General features: G+C 41.0%; 1 protein-coding gene across 1 annotated transcript in view; it reads right to left on the bottom strand.

Annotated features, from left to right (window-relative positions):
• ARMC3 (armadillo repeat containing 3) overlaps positions 1 to 15,238 on the bottom strand; it is a 135,079-nt gene that overhangs the window by 48,378 nt on the left and 71,463 nt on the right. The window contains 1 exon segment of the mRNA XM_006903683.1: positions 4,972 to 5,221. Within this exon segment, the coding sequence (XP_006903745.1) occupies positions 4,972 to 5,221 (250 nt within the window).

Here is a 15,238-nt window from a genome sequence, read left to right as displayed (position 1 = left end):
TCCAACAGAATGAAACCTGCCCAGTCGGGTCATCTTCAAAATCTCTGCTGTGCTTTAAATCACTGTTGCAGACACTGTGTTACCATTTTGTTAAAGATCTTAATTTTCCCCCAGTGACTCAGTATTTTCCATTTATGATGACATTTCTAAGGGGTACTCTGTCTGTAGTTCACCTGAGACTGATTTCTTTGTTCTTTTGGGAGTCCATAATGTATTTAATATTCTTCACTAATTGCTAGGAGGGGCTATTCCTGGAAGAAGGACCTGATACGGGGAAGGATACAGGGTTGGCGAAGGAGAGGAAGACCCTCAACCAGGTGTATTGACACAGTGACTGCTGCAATGGGCTCTTGTGTGTCAGGAAGTGTGAGGATGGCACAGGATAGAACAGGGTTCAGATCTTTTGTTCATAGGGTTGTTATGAGCCATACTTGACTCAGTGACACCTAACAACAACAATGTCATAATTCAAAGCCATCAGTTTTTCTTTCATCTTTCTCATTCACTATGTAATGTTCACATACATATGGAACAACTGAAGTTATCAAGGCTTTTCATTTACTTCTCTCTTTCTCATTGTTACAGAGTTGGAACCACCTCATAGCTGACCTGACCCTCCAGTGAGTTTTCTGAGGCTGTAAATCATGGGAGGAGACAATCCATCTATTTCCCATGGAGCCACTGGAAGATTCAAACCAGCAGAGAAGCACCATCTTCAGGTGAGCAATCCTACTCTCTGGCCCCTAGACTACCAGGCGTGTTAATTGAACACGCATTGTGTACAAGGTATATTTTAATGTTATGAACACAGGGAGTTCCTTGGCTTAAAGCTTGAAAGAACTTAAATGTTTCAGATAAGAACAATAACTTGCCTCCTCTCTTCTTAACAAGAATAAGGGTGATATACATAATGTGCAATGCGAGCACAGAGAAGGCTGTGCCTGGTTTGAGGACTGAGGAATGGTTAAGCTAGCTTTTAAAGAAGAATCAGTACTGTTTCCTGTTGCTGCTTGCCCTGCAGGGAGCTCTAGTGGCCTACGTGGTAAGAAATTGCACTGCAATTCCACAAGCATGCAATTAGAATCTGTCAGCTGGGTCATGGGAGAAGGACTGACAGTCTCCTCCCATGTGATTAACCGCCTCTGAAAATCTACTGGGGTGTCAGCTCGGGGTTGGTGCCAACTCAGTAGATCACAACAACAGCTGCTCTGGGGTTATTGCTGACTCATTACCACTTTACATGCAACAGAACAAAATATTGTCTGGTTTTGCTCCATCCTCATAGCTATTGCCAAGTTTGAATCTACTGTTGTGGCTATTTGATCAGTCCATCTCAGGGAGGATCTCCCTCTTTTTCACTGACTTCTTCCTGTAGTGCTTGGTCCTTCCTGAGGACATGTCCAAGGTAAGCAAGACCAAGTCTCCATCCTCTCTTCTAAGGGACGTTCTAGCTGTACTTTCTCTAAGATGTGGTGTGTTTTGCTTCCCCGCCCCCATTCTTCTGGAAGTCCATAATGTACACCTACTCCTCGTTTATTAATTATCTCACTGTCAGACATTTAGAGTTATGGCCACCTTAAAAAAATCTACTAGCCCCCTATTTTTGCACATTAGCAACATATGTTTGGCAGTAACAAATTTCAGGATGTGAGGTGAGAGTAGTACTGGCTGTGATAGTGAAGACAAGGTGTCAATGTGGCTGGGCCACGAGTCTCAGTGGATTGTTGTAATGACATTATTTGGCAATCATACAATAATGTAGTTTGGTTGGTTTGTAAGGATATAATTTTATAGTTACATAATGATGTAATCATCCTTTATTTTATAGTCTGATGTGGTCATTCGCCCCTTTTCACCTAATAAACTGGTCTTTGGAACGTAAGTTGTTGATAAGTGAGGTATGTGTGTATTCAATACTCTTCACTAATACAACTCAAACAGAAGCATTTTTCTTTGGTATGTCTTCCTCCATGGTACAGAAGAGTACTGAATGTACCATGGACTGCCAAAAAGACAAATAGATTCATCCTGGAGAGGGTTAAACCAGGCTGCTCCTTGGAGGCAAGGATTCTGGGGCTTCGTCTGACATACTTTGGACATGTTGTAAGGAGAGACAGGTCTTTGGAGAGGGACATCATGCTTGGGAGGGTGGAGGGACAGCGCAGGAGGGGAAGACCCTCTATGAGGTGAATTGATTCAGTGACTGGGGTAATCGGGATGGATGTGTCAGAGGCAGTGAGATTGGCACGGGATAGAGCAGGGTTTAGGGCTGTTGTACATAGGGTCGCTATGAGTCGCAAGCGACTCGACGGCACATAACAACAAACAACAACATGTCTTCCTCAGTGTCCAGATTTTACATGCATATGAGGCAACTGAAAATGCCTTGGCTTGGGTCCAGTGTTCTTAGTCCTCAAGGTGACGTCTTTTCAACATTATCAAGAAATCTTTGGTACTTGATTTGCCCAATACAAATATATCACTTGATTCCTTAACAGCTGATGCCAGGGATGTTGGTTTTGAATCTAAGAAAAATGCAATGACTGCCACCTTTCTTATTGTTGATCATGATGTTGCTCATGTGCCCAGAGGATTTTCGGTGTTTTTTTTTTTAATTTTTATTTTTAGGTCAGTTTCAAATATTTGAAAAATCAGAGTGGTGGCAACTTGGGAGAGAGTAATAAGTAGCAGGGATACGGCATCACTTGCAATATTTCAGTATATAGAGAGAGACTTCTCTGTAAGCTTCATAGGGCAATAGCATGGTTTTTCACCCTAATGCCTGGCAGGACATCTAGTGCATAGTTTTTGCTGTTGTGTACTGTAGATTTGGAACCAACCTATAGCTGACCCTCCAGCAGGTTTTCAGAGTCAGTTAATTGCACAGGCGGAGATTTCCCATCCTTCTCCTGTGGAGCAGCTGGTGGATTTGAACTGTGAGACTTTAGGATTGTGGAGCAGCTTCTTGCTGCTAGGACACAAGAGTTCACTACATGTTGTTGTTATGTGCCATTGAGTCACCTGCAACTCATAGCAACCCTATGTACAACAGCCCTAAACTCTGCCCTATCATGTGCCAGTCTCACCACCTCTGACACACCTACCCCCATTACCCCAGTCACTGAATCAATCCATCTCATCGAAGGTCTTCCTCTCCTGCACTGACCCTCCACCTTCCCACTACATAGTAGTTAGTAAATAAATGTTTTTCAACAAACTAACTGAATGAATGAGTTGAGGCAGCTGGTCTGGAAGCTGAGTCAAAAGAAAGCCATACAGGGAAGAGGATAGATATCTTTGGGTCAAAAAAGATCTCCTTCTATCAAGAGCAGACAGCACAGTGTGAGTCTTAGGCTTTGCAGTGGGAAGGATGCATTCATGTCCCTGATCTGCCACTTCCCAGCTCTGCTTTGAGCACATTCTTTTTTTTTTTAAATTTTATTTTATTTCATTATTTTTTGTGTGTACCGTCAAATCAGATCTGACTGATACTGGAGGAGATTGTTCCTCCTTCTCCAGCAGAGCATCTGGTGGATTTGAACTGTGTACCTCTGAGATTGCAGTGCAGCTTCTTGCCACTAGGCCACCAGAGCTCGCCTTGGGCACATTCTTTAAACCTCATTTTCTTCATATGTAAAATGAAGATTATAAATGTACCTGCTTCATAGAGACTTAACTGCATGTGAAGTGCTTAGCCCAGTGCCTGGCACACAGCAGGAGCTCAGTCACTGTTCACTCACTCTTACCCATTGCTGTCAAGTCAGAATTAACTCACAGCAGACCTTCCAATGTTTTTTTCGAGGCTGTAAATCTCCTGGGAGGAGACCATCTGTCTTTTGCCTGTGAGCAGCTTGTGGATTCAAACTGCCTGTGTTTGGGTTGGCAGTGCAACCCACTAGGCCACTTAAAGCTCCTACAATAAATGTTAGCTAGTGCTGTTCACTGGGAGAAAGGACTCTCACAAGCCTTTGGTTATTGCCATGTGGTGATTACCATTAGATGTTGGCTCTATCTCCCAGCAACTCCATGGCCAACAGATCAAAACTGTCCAGTTCAGCACCTTCCTCACCATCTCTGCTGTGCTTAATTGTTGTAGTAACTGTGTCAATCAGTCGTGTTAAGGTTTATGTGAGACAAAATAGTGTTTGCAGGCTTACATTAAGTTTTAATAAAGATTTAATAGGATCAACCACTCTGTGAAAGATACTTTTCTAGAATGGATGTGGGAAAAGCAATTCTTTGTTTTGAAATGGGGAAATATAAGACAAAAATAAGAAAAAAATTCTAGATAGATAGATAGACAGACAGATAGATAGATAGATAGATATAGATAGAAAGAAAGAAAGAATTGTATAGAACTCTGCAGTTTACCTGTCACCGGCCTTAAGAGATACACAGTTCTCTGACCTTGAACCGGGGCTCTCCTCTCATTGACATCAGTTCTTTGTCCCTATCAGAGACATCTCCTGTGTATAGACTGGAATGTTGCATAAGTGGACTCATAGTGTGGGTGTTCTGCAGCTCGCTCTGTGCTTGTCAGATTCTTCCATGTCGATGACTGCGGCTGTAGTTTATTCATGTTTATTGATTGAGACTCCACTTATATACAATTTCTTTATCCATGGTCTCAGAGATTAGACAACTGTTTTGTTGGTTGGTTTTGGTGGTGTTGTTGTTTTTGTTTTTTGGGGGTTTTTTTGGTTTTGTTTTTTTACAGCTACTCTGCTATTAGTAGGCACTGTTTCCTGGCACACAGAGGTAAGAGATTCTCTCTTAGGTTTACACCTGGAAATAGAGTTGCCGGATGATAGGATCGGTTTACCTACTTTGACAGATATTGACAATTTGTTTTCCAAAGTGTACTTGTTGTAAAGACTTCAGGGATGGGTAGCCCACTTAAAAATGTTGCATCTTAATGAATCAATGAGTAGTGATCCCACCAGTGAGTAAACAAATGCCATTGCTCCTCACCTCCATCCGAGCCTCGAAATCACAGGCTGTGGCAGCGACCGTGAGTGCCACTTTGCTCTGAACCACGGTGTTGGCGGAGCGCAGGGGCCGGATGATCGCGTTCATGACGCTGTGGTTCTGGATGCTCGCTCGCAGCGGCTCCTGCATCGCCATGTTCGTCAGCACTGTGGCCGCGTTCGCGATGGCCCCATCTCGTTTACAGGACAGGGTGTTTATTAACGGAGCAATGCCGTCAGCTTCAGCAACCGCACTGGGGCAGTAAAGGGGAAATACACTTGCTTAACCGGGTTACAATTAATTTGGAGAATGCCATTAAACATATAAAATCAATGAATAACATTTTGAAGTTAATTTGCCATGTGGTGACTCCAGAATGAAATGACCATGGGTTTTTAAATGGGGTTTAGGGATGTTTTAGGAATGAATAGATTTGCATACAAATCCTTTTTCTAACTTTTATAGTTTTTTTATATTGATATTTTAATGAAGGTTTTAAAGAACTTGGGTTTCCAGTCCTTCATTATTGTACATTTTCCTCCCTGTCCCCTATCCCTCCAGATCACTTTTTCCTTTGGAAAAAAAAAAGTTCTTTCACTGTTATACAGTCTGCCCCTTCCCTCCAAGATAATTATTTTTATGCAGCTCTTATTCTGGACTCTTTTCATACCAATAATACCTAATCAGTATTCCTTTTATACAGTTTTCTCCATCATCTGTTTCAATGCCATGTACATTATTTATCTCTACTTTTCTTAGTTTGTCCCCAACCCTCATGTCAGCAGTCCTGTTTTATAATAGTGTCATTATGTCATATTTGTCTTATTGTGACTTTTATAGTTTTTTATCACATAAAAAATGCATGAAGACTGTAAGAATCTCTACTACTATTAGACTTTTCCCCTCAAAGAAACACATAAATTATATTCCAAGAATTAGGAAAGTAGTTCTTAAATTGGAGAAATGAGTGAGCCTGGAAACTTCTGATTTAAGCTAAAATTCTTCAGCCCATCTTCTCCTTTTACCAATTACGTTGTTATTGTAGACAGAGGTTAACATTTTTCAAATGAGCAAATTAATTTGCAGTATGAATTCTGCTTTTACAAATTAAGCATCAAAGATAAAAGTCATGGTTATTGAAATACATAGTTTTAATAATGTAGGCATATTGACTTGTAACATATTATTTCTATTATATGAAGATGACAGTTATCTAAATCTACCTTGAAGAACATTGTCTTCCGTAATCTTTTTTTAATACTTAAAAATCTTATTAAATAATAACAATGAAATTAGATATTAAGAAATGGGTGACAGTTTTAATTATGTTGTAGTAGATGGAATTATTTAAAATAGAGATATTACAAGCAATAACGTACACAGAATTTATATGATTTTAAATCATATGGCAATAATTTAAACAGTAAAGACATATTTAAGGCTGTGATAATGTAAACACTATTTAAAAATTTTTCTTTGGCAACTTTTCTTTGCATTTAAGATTATATTAATGACTAATATTGAAAAACAAATAAGACTTTATGATGTAACCCATCATCTTGTAATCTAAGGAATTAATTTAAATTTACTACTAGTAATGAAGAGCAATGGTGTCTCTCTGGAGACTAAGGTGTAGCTGGTACAGGCCATGGTCTTTGCAATCACTTGTTATGCATCAGAGAGTTGAACAATGACTAAGGAGGATAAAAGAAGGATTGATGCCTTTGAGCTGTGATGCTGGAGGAGAGTATTGAGGGTATCATGGACTGCTAGGAAAACAAACAGATTCATCCTGGAAAGGGTTAAACCGGGCGGCTCCTTTGGAGGCAACAATTCTGAGGCTCCGATTCTGAGGCTCCCTTTAACATACTGGTCCTTGGAGAAGGACATCATGCTTGGGAGGGTGGAGGGACAGAGCAGGAGGGGAAGGCCCTCTGTGAGGTGGATTGATTCAGTGACTGGGGTAATTGGGATGGGTGTATTAGAGATGGTGCAATTGGCACAGAACAGAGCAGATTTTAGGGCTGTTGTACATAGGGTCGCTATGAGTTGCAAGCAGCTCGACGGCACATATCAACAACAACAACAACAATCTTTTATATTTTAAATTTGCTAAGGTTCCATTTCTATGTACACACCACGCTTGGTGAACACTTTAACTTTGTGGTATCTCTCTCAATGCTGTCTTTGGGAGGGCATCTCTTAAAGCTGAAAGATGGTTAGATGGCATGTAAGTGAAATTTACTTGGATGAAAAAGTTGGGAGAAAGTGTCCACATGTCAGTATTAGTCAGAGGGCCAATTTTTCATCTTTTCTGAAGGATGAAGTAAATATCCTTAGTATGAATTTTTTTTCCTTTTTCTCATGACATACCTATAATAATTGACATAGTGGTCATTTGGATTTCTGTGGAAAGTGAAATTTAGAGGCTCTAGTAGCCTAATGGTAAGGAGCTGTGCTGCAATCCCAAAGGGAGTCAGTTTGAATCCACTCACCAGCTGCTCTGCAAGGGAAATATGGACAGTCTCTTCCTGTGTGATTAACTGCCTCTGAAAATCCACCAGAGTATCGGCTATGGGTCAGTTCTGACTAGCTGGTACACAGCAACAATAGATTGTTCCGGGAGCTCTGGTAGCCTGGTGGTAAGAAGCTGCACTGCAGTCCCAAAGGCATGTGTTTTGAATCTACCAGTTTCTCTGTGGGAGAAAGATGTGCAACTTCCTCCTGTGTAATTTACAGTATCTGAAAATCCACTGGAAGATCAACTATGGGTTGGCTCCAATTCAGCATTATATAACACAATAGATTGTTCAGGAACCTGAGTAGCACAAGATGTTGGAGATTGGCTGCTACCCTAAAGGTTGGTGGTTCAAGCCCAACCAGTGGCTCCATGGAAGAAAGGCCTGGCGAACTGCTTCTGTAAAGAGTAAGCTAAGAAAACCCTATGGCGCAGTTGTACTTTGCAACACATAATCAGGAGTCGAACCAGTGATAGTTGAAAGACTGAACTTAAAGAAAAAAACCAAAAACTGTCAAAGAGAATTTTAAAATATATATCACAAAAATTCAACTCATTGCTGTCAAATCAGAACCAACTCAAAGTTGATCTTCCAGTGGGTTTTCAGAGGCTGAAATTGCACGGGAAGAGATTGGAAGAGATTGCCCATCTTTCTCCCACGAAGCAACTGGTGGGTTGGAACTGCCTGCCTTTGGTATGGCTGTGCAGCTCCTTAATGTCGCTATAAACCTTTTTTTTGGGGGGGGGGAGTGGGAGTGTTTTATTTTTTTCTTCATTTATGTTGTGTTTCAATCAATCATTCCCATACGGTACGTCTTATAAAATTGATCACCATTTATCTATGCCCACTATTACTGTGTCTTTTTAGATCCCTGCTGGATCTTCCCTTCTACATATTTTTCTGGCACTTAAGGCATTCAGACCCTTAAATAAAATACTTTGTGTTTTTTAAGCATCATAAACATTAGCCCTGGCTAAAACACATACTTTCTTTGTCACCTAGTGCTTTTCCTCTTGGCAATATTTACCTTTACATCACAGAGGATAAAGAAAGAATGATGTGGAGATTTTCAATGGCATCCATGATACTAGCCAGACATATTGTCAATAAATGTATACCAGCAAATTCTCATATCATTGACTTTTTATGTAACAGAAGTTTTTAAAACTTTAACTGAGGATGTACAACTGAACACTATCATTTTACTTCCTTATTTATGAGAAAAATTGGGTCACTACATGCACAGGTTTCTTCAGTGTCCCGTTGCTCAGCTTTGCAGCTGGGACAAGTCCTGCCTCTTCCTCTTCTCCTCTGCGAAGGCATATTTCACTTTGTTTCATTTAGATCTTTACCTTCTGCTCTTTTCTTTAATTTTATGGCAGCAGTAAAGGGAAGTGCATGAAAACCTCCTTTAAAAAACAAAGATCCTAGTACACGGTGGAATATAGCTTTCATTAAATTGGGCATAACTGCCAAGGCAGAACAAGTCATGCCCACATAGCTGAGATTAACAACTTAAATTGTATTGTATGTATCTGCCTGTAATTTGTGATGCACAGCTCTGTTTAAGTGTAAACAGCATAAATGAGTTGAAATTAATTTGGTGAAAAAAAAAAAAGATATCCTTCGTACCTGAAAAATAAATATCTCATTTATATAGAATACAGAATATGTTTATTTTTTGAAGGAGAACATGATTTTTGCCTCTTTTACACCCACAGTAAGCTGTTTTATTTTTCTATTTCTGACATGTACAGAGGCTGAAGGCTGTCATATTTTAAAACACATTTCCTTGTCCTCAGTAGGATAACACTATCCAAATAAATGGGACAGAAGTTACACTGCTTTGTTAAAAAATCTAAAATTATAAGGTTATAAGTCATCTCAAGCATTTGAAAAGATACTCTGATATTTACTACCCTTTCGTCTCCATCCCGGGAGCTCTGTTGTCCTAATGGCAGGAAGTTGTGCTGCCATCCCAAAGGCACACAGTTTGAGGCCAGTAGCTGCTCTGTGGGAGAAGGATGGGTAATCTCCTCCCCTGTAACTGCCTCTGGAAACCCTCAGGAGGGGAAGCTATGGGTCAGTTCTAACTCTACAGTACATAACAACAGTAAGTCTCCACCCAATTGGAATTTAATCAAGTATGAGTTTTAATGTGTAAATGAGGGATTGCTGTTGATAACTGCCGTCGAGTTGAACATGATTCACAGCGACTCTATGAACAAAAGACCTAATGCCTTTCTGTAACTATTGTCATTTCTCCAAGTTCATAGAGTTTCCATAGGCATGTGGTTTAGGAAGTGGATGCCACTCCTGCTTCAGGAATTTCTGTTTCCTTAAATCCAGTTGTAAGGGGCTTTATTTTCTTTATGCTTAATCCACCACTTATCTGTCAAGTCTGTCATTCTTTGATGCTTTGCATGGTGCTCTGATGCTGGAAACTATGCTATGGGTATTTCAAATACCATCGGGGTCATCCATGGTGAGCAGGCTTCAACAGGGCTTCCAGACTGAGGTGGAAAGTCCTGGCAACATACTTTTGAAAACTGTTTGGTGTGGCCAACTGTCTGGGGCAAGAGAGCTAGGATTCAAACCAGATCTGTCTGAGAAAACTCAAGTGCATGGGAAGGGCAGGGTGGCAGGAATTGTCCATGGAACCACTCTGTCTGAGGTGGAATGGGGGCCCCAGAGGCTCAGTTATGCTCTCTTGTCACCAATCAGGATGTCCTGTGCCCAGGGGACAGCTAAAGGTCTGTGAGCAGAGGTGAGACTTGTACATCAGTGGATTAAGGGAGAGGAACAGACCATGCAGTGCCAGAAACCAGATGTCAAGATGAACAGGCTTGGACTGATGAGGAGCACGGACTGGAGAAATATATCACACAAAGGATAGGTTAGGAGAGGCATGCAGTATAACATTGTAGCCCCGAGTCCTTTTATCTTCTTTTTACAGTGAACAGAAGAACAACCCAGCCTCAGGGCTTACAATATATTTTGGTTTTCATATCCTTGCTTAGCCCTAGGGTTCAAGGAATACTAGTAAAACCTGTTTTTGTACTGAGAACAGCTCTGCACTTTTGAACCTGGCATAAAAGTGCATGCTGTATATAAAATGGCTTTACCATGGCTCTCTACAATGCAGGGATAGTGCATCATTTGCATGCTATTTGCATATCACTCATCCCTTCTGTTGCTGCCCAATGTTGGGGACCTGCAAGACTGATGATCCTGTTGCACCAATAACACAGAAATTACAGCTCCTGAGGCCAAAAGGTCTGCCACCTCTTTCAGGCAGCCCCTCTGGGTTAGTCAGCTCAGCAGAAGCAGTAAGAAGGGTTCATGATCTCACACAGGTAAGGGCAGAAGGAGAGGGTGGCACCTGTCTGGGATCAGCCCAGCCAAAAGGGGGCACCTGCCGCAGCACAGCCTTGCTTGTAAGGAACTCAAACATGCAAAACCAAAACAAACTATGGGCTTTGTAGAAACAACTGTTAATATTACTTGGTGTATGTAAATGGGAAAAATTTCAACTCCTCATGCTTATCTAATATATTTCCAAGTCCTGCTCTCCCTATCTTTTCTACTTAGTCCAATCCAGCACCTTCTCCGGTGTGTTAATATGTTCTTTTTTAAATTTCCATTCATTCATTGTTGCACTTTTCTCCCTGCCCACCCTTCCCCTCCAGTTCGTTCTTCTCTTTGAAAAGTAAAAGAAAAATTCTTTCATTGTTATACAGTTCCCTCCCCCTAAGTCCACTCCACTATGCAGCTTTCGTTCTGGACTCCTGTCATGACTATAATGCCTAATCATATATCGCTTTTAAACAGTTCTCTCTCTTTCATCTGTTTCAATACAGTATACATAATTTATCTCCTCTTTTTCAGTCTACCCCCTCCCCCAAACCCTGTCAGTCCCATTTTACAGCAGTGGCACTAGCAGTATTTGTCCTTTTGTGACTGAGATTGTGATTTTAATGAAGGTTTACAGAAAAGTTAGAGTTTCATTCATTCATTGTTGCACATTTTACCCCCTCTGCATCCTTTCCCCCTCCCCAAGTTTACTTTTAAAAAAAAATTTATTCACCTTCCCCCAACCCCAGTCCTTTTTGCAATGTACCTCTTATTCTTTGCTGTTGTCATTTGTATAATTCCTAATAATATATTCCTTCTTTCATCTATCTATCATTATCTATCTAATCTTACTCTTTTCCTAACTTCCCCCCCACCCCCATGTCAGACTTGCTTTGTAACCGTGGTACTATGCAGTATTTGTCCTTTTGTAATTGGGATATTTCAATCAGCATAATGTCCTCTGGGGTCACCCATGTTGTATAATCTTTTATGAATATATTCTTCTAATAGGTTCCCCCTCTCTTCTTCCAAACTTTTCACCGGCTAATAACTAAAGGGAGCTTGCAAAATTTAAATCTAATCATACTACCCCCTTATTTAAAACCTTTTTCCATTTTTTTTTAAAAAAGCTGTTTAATCTCCAAAATGTGTCACTTATCAGATAATCTTGGAAACATAACAAATAAGGAAATCCATATTTAATGAGAAAAACAAGATAATTTTCACCAAGTGGAGATACATAACCCCTACACAAGTTATTTCCATCTTTCTTCCCGATTTCTTCCACCCTCCCCCCACACTTTTTCCCCATGTTTTAAACTTTTGTGGCTCCCACTGCTCAGGATAAAGGCCCAAACCTTTCTTGTGGTCCACCAGCACATCCCCCTCCAGCCCCATGCCTTCTCCTCCTCCTTATGCTCTGTGCTCGGTGCCTTTGTGGCAACCTTAATATGCCAGGCTCTCTCACCTCAGGGTATTCTCATATGCTCTACTCGCTTCCTAACATACTCTTCCCACCGAAAAGTTTCCATTCATCTTTCAGAATTCAGTATAAATGTCTGTTCTTCAAGGAAGCATTTCTTAACCCTAAAATAGGTCAGGTGCTCCTTTTCCAAGATATCAGAGCACCTGATTGCTAAATATCAGCATTTTTTTTTGTTACAAAAACAGTGTGTTGACACAAATGTTCACAATTAGAGAAATTAACAATCTTGAAATAACATTTTATAGCACATTAACAAAACTGTCATTTATGTTCCCAACAATCAAAATGATGTCACATGTACCACCTGTACATTGACAAGGACATTGAGGAAAAGTCCACTCACACAAGCAATGTCATCTTATGGCTCACTGAAAATGTTATCCCCCTCTCACTTCTGTGTGACTTCACCACTAGTTGCTCCCTTTGCCTAGAACCTGCTTGCCATTTGTGTTGGAAGAACTCTAGTTCACTCTTCAAAACCTGCTCAGTGATCACTTCCTACATGAAGCCACCCTTGATTTTCACTGTTCCTTCTTGCCAGTCCTTCCCTCATTTGCACTAGTTTTACAGTTGGCCTGGCTTCCTGAGGGGCTGTTTGTGACGATTTCTATTCCAATGCTAAGAAAATGAATACACATTGACTGAATTGAATCAAGTCAAAGAAATATCCTGCAGTGGTGTAGAAGGGATTAGAGCAGGCCCTTAGCTCAGCTTTAAGTTTGCTGCTCTCAAACTTAGTGAATTCCTTCCCCATCCCAATATTTCTCCAATGGTATAGTAATGTGCTTTTTATCCAGAATTTAATCAGTTAAATGCTGCACTTTAGATAACTTCATGCTGTTGTTATATGCCTTTAAGTCACCTGCAACTCAAGCAACCCTATGTGCAATAGCTCTGAAGCCTGCCTTGTCCTTAGCCAGTCTCATTGACTCTGACATACCTACTATGCCTGTTGTCCTAGTTACCGTATCAATCCATGTCACATGGGGTCTTCCTCTCCTGCACTGTCCCTCCACTGTCCTGAGCATTATGTCCTTCTCCAAGAATTAGTCTCTCCTGGCCGCATTCCCAAAGTACTTGAGACAGAGCTTCAAAATGCAAGCTTCGCAGGAGGAACTTGGTTTCACCCTCTAAGACCTATTCATTTTCTTAGCAGTCCATGGTATGTCCAAGACTCTACTCCAGCATCACAACTCAAAGTCATCAATTCTTCTGTCATCCTTAGCCATTATCCAGCTCTCTGATGCATAACAAGTAATTGCAAAGACCATGGACTGGATCAGGCATACCTTAGTCTCTAGGCTGACATCATTGCTTCTCAGTACTCTAGAAGGGTCCCTAACAGCTGATTTACCTAATGCAATCACCTTTTGATATACTGACTGCTGGTGCTAAGAGTGTTGATTGCAAAGCCAAGGCCATACATTGTAGCTGGGGGAGACTGCTCATATTTCTCCCTTGCAGCAATTGGTGGATTTAAATGGTTGATCTTTTCCTCAGGAGCCTGATAACGGGTTCTACCCTCCTTATTTCATATATCAAGTGATAGATAGCTCTAGTTTTTCCTGCACACACGGTCCCTTTCATATATTTATGTGAGTTACATCATCAGATGACATATGTCTCAAAATTTGGTAATTTTTATATTTTGGAGGTTCACAATCCACTCCTCTTCAAAGGCTGGTGACATGATCGAGGGTGACCTTGGGCAGTACAGAAATCTGTTTTAACAGAGCCCACATGCACGGTAATATGTGAAACTCGATAGAACAGATGGTAATATTGGCAGTAAGAGCCTTGTTTGTTAACAGTGATTGCAACCATTCCCACCAGCATGACTTTTCATATGTCTCAGTGAGTTCTGCGATACCAAGACAGACACATTGGAGACAGACACACCGTGAGTGGTCAGGAGAGATGCATTGGCTGCAGAGATGAGGGGTCACGGGGAGCAGTACAGGTGCGCGGGGTGGAGCGCTGGCAGGTATAAGCAGGTCTCGTGGTGATCACAGCCAGATCTGGAAGGCTGTGAACAGGATTCCTGACTCTCATTTCAGCTAGTTTTTCAATCAAGGTAATGATCCAAGAAGTAGAATGTGGTTGTTAAATTGATTGATTTCTGAGTCCAAAACAGCTTCAGACCCCCACCTCTCCCCCAGCTGTAAAGTGCTGGGATACAGGGCCCCTGCTCCCTGGCTCAGCTCCAGCGCTGACAGGTCTGGAATGCTAGGTAAAGATTCTTCTCTTTTTGTTGCTGTTATGTGCCATTGAGTCATCTATGACTCATAGCGACCCTATAAACAATAGCTCTGAACCCTGCCCTGTCCCCAGACAATCTCACTGTCTCCAACTTGTGTATCCCCATTACCCAGTCACTACGTAAATCCACCTCATCCAGAGTCTTTCTCTCTTGGGCTGACCCTCTGCCCTTCTAAGTATGATGTAACTCTTTTTAAAGAAATATTCTGTAAAGATATTTATCTATGTAAAGGAGCCCTCGTGGCATAGTCCTTTGCCTACTGGACTGGCAGTTCAAGTCCAGCAGTGCTTAGGCACTCTCCTCCTAAAAAGATTTACAGCCTCAGACACCCAGTGGAGCCTGGCTATGAGTGGGTCCCAATTCCATGGCCATTTTGATATCTGCTTTAAGGGAGAAAATCACAATTACTTGTAAGCAGTGTTTGGAATATCACTTTTTCAAGTAGCATAGATAATTATGTGAATGTTTGCAACCTATAGCAAAATAAGTAAAACAGAAAAAAATAATGTGAAAAGTATCCAAATTTATGAGCCTTTATGGGTATGGATTTTTTTAAATTATTTAAATGAAATTCTGTTTTATACTGGTTTACTTACAAAAGGCTGCTCGGAATGACAAAGCAAAATACTACAATGAAATGTGCGAGGAACT

The sequence above is a fragment of the Elephantulus edwardii genome, unplaced genomic scaffold, assembly GCF_000299155.1.
Source record: "Elephantulus edwardii isolate Elephantulus edwardi_28Jun2011 unplaced genomic scaffold, EleEdw1.0 scaffold00054, whole genome shotgun sequence".
Lineage (NCBI taxonomy): Eukaryota > Metazoa > Chordata > Mammalia > Macroscelidea > Macroscelididae > Elephantulus > Elephantulus edwardii.
Note: the sequence above shows the minus strand (reverse complement) of the source record. Positions and strands in the feature narration are given on the sequence as shown.